This window comes from Otolemur garnettii, unplaced genomic scaffold (assembly GCF_000181295.1).
Source record: "Otolemur garnettii isolate 467f Iridium unplaced genomic scaffold, OtoGar3 scaffold00008, whole genome shotgun sequence".
NCBI lineage: Eukaryota > Metazoa > Chordata > Mammalia > Primates > Galagidae > Otolemur > Otolemur garnettii.
The window spans coordinates 17,538,547-17,545,065 of record NW_003852403.1 but is presented as its reverse complement, the minus strand read 5'-3'; the positions used below and the strand labels follow the sequence as shown (position 1 = coordinate 17,545,065).

Sequence of the window (6,519 nt, the reverse complement as noted above, 5' to 3'; positions counted from 1 at the left end):
ACTTACCATGTGTTATGGGTTCTTTGTTAAGGCCACATACGGAGTCCCAGAATTTCAGGGAAAGTGGGTAAGGTTAGGAACTTACACTTTCACACTACTGGGTACCTCTCACTTTATGTCTGGCAATGTCATTTAATTTTCACCATAACTTGAGAAAGGACTGTTATTACTTTTTAAGACAAGAAAAAAATTGTGGCTGAGGAAAGATTGAATTGCTCAAGTTAGAAGGACCCCAACTTTTAACCAAACCTAGAAGCCATAGCGGTTAAGTTCTGTTCCTTCCGTGCTCTTTCCGCACCGCCCACCTTGACCCAACACACCCGCTCTCCACGGGAGAAAAGGGAGGCTCGGAGGAAGGCATTCGCCCGCAGTTAAGGCCACGCTGGGGTCAGAAAGCAGAGCGACCTGCGGCACCCCAAGGCAAACGTCTATCCGGGAGGGCACTTGCTTTTAGGGATTTAACAATCTCTATCATCCTGCAAATAGAAGGGTAAAAAGCAGTCGACTACGGAGAAAAACAACGGAGAGAGAAAGAAGTCGAAAAAGAGCTGTCACAATGGCGTGAGGATGGGAAGAAAAGTTACGTCCCTTTGCCTCTGCTTCTATTAACAAAACCAAAATCACTATCCAGCCTCTCTCCGGGAGCTGAGCCTCGGGCAGCTTCATCTCTTAACCTCTTAACCGTCTCTCAGGAACTTGTGCTTTAACCCTTTCCTAAATGCGGGCAAGGCTAAGGCAGGCGAGGCGAACACTTCAAGCAGAATCGTGAGGACGCCAAGTCCCGAACCAAAACTTTAGCCACCGGGCGGTAGTCGTTTGAGGTCAGTTTGAAAGAGAAGTTGAGACAGCGGCCGAAGGGAGAGTTTGGCTGCACTGCACGCCCGCCACAGAGGGGCGGGGCCGCGGCCGCCCGGGCAGCGTTTCCTCCGGGCGCAGGCGGAGCGGGAGACGCCCCGACCCCCACCCGGCACGTGACCCGCAGTGTTGTGGCCCGGCCCGCGTGGGTGGCGGGAGCAGCGCGAGCGGCAGGAGGGCGGGGGCGGCGAGGGGGCGTGTCACGTGACGGGGTTTAAATCTCCCGCAGCCGGAGCCGCGGGGGCGCCAGTGCCGCGCGTCGAGCGGGAGCAGAGGAGGCGAGGGAGGAGGGCCAGAGAGGCAGTTGGAAGATGGCGGACGAGGCGGCGCTCGCCCTTCAGCCCGGCGGCTCCCCCTCAGCGGTGGCGGCCGAGAAGGAGGCCGCATCGCCGCCCGCAGAGGAGCCGTTCCGTAAGAGGCCGCGAAGAGATGGTCTCGGCTTCGAACGGAGCCCGGGCGAGCCCGGCGGGGCGGCCCCCGAGCGTGAGGCGCCAGCGGCTGCCGGGGGCTGCCCGGCGGCGGCGGCGGTGGCGGTGCTGTGGCGGGAGGCGGAGGGAGCAGGCGGGGAGCGAGAGGCCCAGGCGACGGCGGCGGCCAGAGAAGGAGACAATGGGCCGGGCCCGCAGGGCCTATCCCGAGAGCCGCTGCCGGCCGACGACTTCTACGATGACGACGACGACGAGGGCGAGGAGGAGGAAGAGGCGGCTGCGGCGATTGGGTACCGAGGTGCGCAGGGCGCGGGCGGCCAGTACTACGCATCCCCTCCTCCCTCCCCCGGGGCCCCTCCTGGCGTGGGGTGGGGGTGTCTGGGGCTGGCCGGGGCTCAGGGCTGGCTCTGTGGCGTCCTCCCCGGCACGGTCCTCTGCACAGCTGAGCTTTTCCGCGGCTGCTGGCCCTGCTGCGAGAGCTGCTCGCGGACTCTCTCTCTCTCCTTTCCCTCCTCCATCTGTGGCCCGTCTGGGCGGCCTTGCGTTTTTGCGCAGCCGCCAGTGAGGAGGTTTTCGGAGTTACACTAAAATAAGTTTTCTTTTCTCTCCTGCTTTTTTAGCATTGTTTTTGTTAAAGGTAGTTTTTCCTTTTATTCCCACACCTCCAGCTCCAGAACTCGCTGAAATATGCAACTTTTGGCTGTCCCGTTTGTGGCCTTTTCAATTGCTTTTGCAAACTGACACCTGTGCTTGGCTTTTCTTTCTTTCTTTTTTTTTTTTTTTTTTTGGAGAGTCGGTATTTTTCAGCTAGAAGTTACACGTTTTATAAGAGCTTAGGTGTTTTTAAAGTCAGCCTGCAGAATTTGGGGAACGTGGCTGTTTCTAAAGACATTGCTCCTTCTGTGATGCAGTTAATAGTGGACGTGGGAGAGCGATAGAACTTTTTAGAGTAGTTTATATGAATACTGGTTTTTTTCTAATCATGTTCTTATATAGTAATGGTTTTTAGGTTAAATCTGATCTTTTTTGTATGTCTTTTTGTAGTCTTGAAGCAAATTGTCATTTTTGGCCCACAGAAGCAGAGGCGGAGCGGGAGATTTCATATTTTTGATCTAAGGTGTCTGTCAATATTTGTGTTACATTTGTTTGGTGGGCCATGTGGCCATCTGTCAAATAAAAATAATAACTTACACATTAGGGACTGCATTATTAAAACAGTCCCTAGTTTTAAGAAACAATCTAATACTGACTGTTTACTTAATATATAATACCAATGTTCACTAGTAGCGGAAATGAGTAATGCAAAGATAACTTAATATGTCGAGTATTATGTAAGAGTTAAAAACAGTAATAGGTTTATTTGAGTGACATTTTTGAATAAGTCTATTTGAGAGGTTTCATGAAGTGCATTATTTGTGATTGATAAATTCGAGCTAACTAGATGACTACCTTTTCTGTTTTGATTTTTAAATGTAAACTTTATTTCTAGATTTTGGATGAAACTTTCATTCAGAGTAGAATTCCTGAAAATGAGGTAACTGCTTCTGACCCTATAGGCATTCTTTACACATGCAGTAGAAATGTTTAGTGCTTTATTCAGTGAAAACGGTTGCATCATAACCCTTTATATAAGACTTAATACATTTTGTTTTATTTTTGTTTTATTTATTCTTTTGAGACAGAGTCTCTCTCTGTTGCCCAGGCTATAGTGCCATGGTGTCAGCCTAGTTCACAACAACCTCAAACTCTTGGGTTCAAGCAGTCCTCCTGCCTCAGCCTCCCCATTAGCAGGTAGGACAGGCACCTGCCCCAATGCCCAGCTAATTTTTCTATTTTTAGTAGAAATGGGTCTTACTCTTGCTCAAACTGGTCTGGAACACTTGAGCTCAAGGGATCCTGCCTCCCAGAGTGCTAGGATTATAATCTGAAGCCACTGCACCCTGGCCCAATGTGGATTGTTTCAGCAGCTTTGACTTAGTTTTGATTTCTTTTGCAGATAACCTTCTGTTTGGTGATGAAATTATCACTAATGGCTTTCATTCCTGTGAAAGTGATGAGGATGATAGAGCCTCACATGCAAGTTCTAGTGATTGGACGCCAAGGCCACGGATAGGTATGGCTCAGAGCTAGCTGTGCAGCTTTAGCTAAAGAGTAGATGCTTTTTTTTTTTTGCATTTTCTTTTATGCCAGCTTTTAATTCTTAGCCTCCTTAACCTATATGGTGAGGTTTAATGTCAGTATATTTTTATAAGGAAAATCTAGTGCTGTGTGTGTGGTTTTTTTTTTTTTTTTTTTTTTTGAAGACTGAGTCTTACTCTGTCACCCTGGGTAGAATGATGTTGTGTCATTGCTCACAGCACCCTCAAACTCCTGGGCTCAAGTGATTCTCCTACCTCAGCCTCTCAGTAGCTGGAACTTGCTGTAGCACCTGGCTAGTTTTTTTATTTTTACTTTTTTGCAGTTTTTGGCCGGGGCCGGGTTTGAACCTGTCACCTCTGGTACATGGGGTCAGTGCCGTACTCCTTGGGCCACAGGCGCCACTCAAAGTTTTTCTATTTTTAGTAGAGATTAGGTCTTGCTCTTGCTCAGGCTAGTCTTGAACTCCTAAGCTCAGGTAATGCACGTTAGCCTCCCAGAGTGCCAGGATTATAGGTGCAAGCCACTGTGCCCAGCCTTTTTTCTGTTTTTAAACAGCTCAGGCCCATGAAGCTAGCCTCTGCTATTTCTCAAACGGCCAAGTCCTCAAAGGTTCTTTTCACTCGAACTCTCTTCATGGCGTATTCTTCCAGTTAGTGTCTTCCTCCTCACTTTCTATTTTATACTTAGCAGTTCCTAAACTCTGTATCTTGTGTTTTTTGTTTGTTTGTTTTTTTAGATAGGCTTTCTGTTGCATAGGCTACAGTGCAGTGGTGTCATTATACCTCTCTGTAGCCTCAAACTCTTGAACTCAAGCAATCTTTCTTGCCTTGCCCTCCCAAAGTGCTGGAATTCCTGGCCTAAGCCACGGTACCCAGCCTACATCTTGTTTTTTAAATTGTCTTGTTTCCTGTGCTGGAATATGAGCACAGTGGAGTCAGGGTTTTGACTGACAAGTTATTACTATTTTGTCAGTGCTAAAAAGTTGCCCAGCATATAGTTTGTACTCAATTTATAAAATACTTATATTTAAAGTTAAATATTTGAGCACATTGGGAAAGTATTTTGAAATAGAGAACACTATTAGATTTTTATAGCAGAGGTATAACTATCTTAATGGATCTTTTTTTAGTTTTTACTCTTTTGAATGGCTTGGCTATTTAAATATAGTGATAATTATTAGTTCTCTTTGGTGTCTATAATATTATGTTTTTGGTTTTCTCAGTCTTGGAAACAGATCTAAGCAACTTGGGCAATAGAAAATTATTCTCAACATCAGCATTATAACCATTTTGGGAGATTGGTTTAAGATCAAAGTGAAGATTATTACTGAAAAAATTTTTAAACAATAGTAGTTACAGATTTCCATTTCTTTTTCCTCTGTGATCTTAATAATAGTATAGACTTTTCAGGACTGGTAAGATCTTTTCCGTATTGATTTGTAGAACCCTTTTGTAATTTTGTTATTAATTATGGTGTATGTTTCTAGATTTTAAACATTTAATTCTGGTAGTTAATCAGTTTGACTCTTTAAAACCTTACAGATTGCTTAACTCATAACTTCAGAAAATAAATGGTGAGATTTTAAACTACTTGAAAGTATATTTAAGTCTTTTTTCCCCCCCTTACTATAGGTCCATATACTTTTGTGCAGCAGCATCTCATGATTGGTACTGATCCTCGAACGATTCTTAAAGATTTACTACCAGAAACAATTCCTCCACCTGAATTGGATGATATGACACTATGGCAGATTGTTATTAATATCCTATCAGAACCACCAAAAAGGAAGAAAAGAAAAGATATTAATACAATTGAGGATGCTGTGAAATTACTGCAAGAGTGCAAAAAAATTATAGTTCTAACTGGAGCTGGGGTATGTAAGATGTATAAAATGCTCCTAAAAGAGGGAAGTGGTATATGGCCATCATAAGTCTTTTCCAAATAAGAAATGTCTTCCAAATAAATAGTTTAGAAGAATTTATCCTTATGTGATAACTGATGTTTGGAAACTGCCAAAAACCGAGTGCAGCAGCAGTTGCTTAATAAGTTCAGATTTTTAGAACCTCTTAAGCAACCTTAAAAAGTATTAACTTCTCTTTCTTTCTTTTTTTTTTTTTTCTGAGACAGAGTCTTATTTTGTCACTTTTGATGGAGTGCTAAGGTATTATAGCTCACAGCAACATTGAACTCTTGGGCTCAAGTGATTCTCTTGCCTCAGCCTCCCACGTAGCTGGAACTGTAGGCACTTACCACAGTTTTAGAGATGACGTCTCACTTTGGCTCAGGCTGGTGGTGAACTTTTGAGCTCAGGAGATACCCACCTCGGCCTCGGCCTCGGCCTCCCAGAGAGTTAGGATTCAGGCGTGAGTCACCGTGCCTGGCCAGCTTTTCTTTATTTCTAGCACAGTGCATAAGTAGAGTTAAATTGCACACGAACTTTATGTCCACCCTGTATTACAGCTCCTAAAGGAGATGCAGGGAATTATAATTCTGCTTTTCTTAAGGTATGTAAGAGTCTGATAAAGAAATTGGATATTTATTCCATATTCGTGGAGAAACCAAGAATCTAATTGGCATTCACAAGTGAAAAACCCAGTGTTGGGAAGGTAACAGATTTCTACCTTCCCTTCATTTTAAAGTTAAGATGATATGATTGTGGTGACTTGACATGTTATATTTGATCACCTTAGGGCTATTGGGAACTGTATATAATGTACTCTGTACTTGATGTGTTAACAATTAGAGCAACTGCTGGTGTAAAATTTAGTCCTATTTTCTGCCATTTTGAATTGTGAAAAGGTGTTATGTAATCTAAATGAACATCTGTATTGCTCACAGATGTGATTAGACAAGTTTTACTCAGGAGGTCAAATAGAAGTCAACTTTGGTAAAATTATGAAACAGCAAAAACTTCTGAAATCCATATTTGAAATGTCAGAGTTTATTTGTAGAAAAAGCATAATAACCAGTGCTATTTTTTAAACAAGAATTGAAATATTATTATTATTATTTTTTTTTTTTGAGACGGAGCCTCAAGCTATCCCCCTGGGTAGAGTGCCATGGCATCACACTCACAGCAACCTCCAACTCCTGGGCT

General features: G+C 44.1%; 1 protein-coding gene across 2 annotated transcripts in view; it reads left to right on the top strand.

Annotated features, from left to right (window-relative positions):
* Nucleotides 1–1,119: 1,119 nt before the first annotated feature.
* SIRT1 (sirtuin 1) overlaps nucleotides 1,120–6,519 on the top strand; it is a 29,232-nt gene continuing 23,832 nt past the window's right edge. The window contains exons 1-3 of one of the 2 annotated variants that reach the window (XM_003783620.1): nucleotides 1,120–1,581; nucleotides 3,280–3,396; nucleotides 5,054–5,295. In XM_003783620.1, coding sequence (XP_003783668.1) covers nucleotides 1,167–1,581; nucleotides 3,280–3,396; nucleotides 5,054–5,295 — 774 coding nt within the window. In that variant the 5' untranslated portion in view covers nucleotides 1,120–1,166. The remainder of the gene's footprint in view (nucleotides 1,582–3,279; nucleotides 3,397–5,053; nucleotides 5,296–6,519) is intronic. The other variant, XM_012801448.2, reaches the window with a different exon arrangement.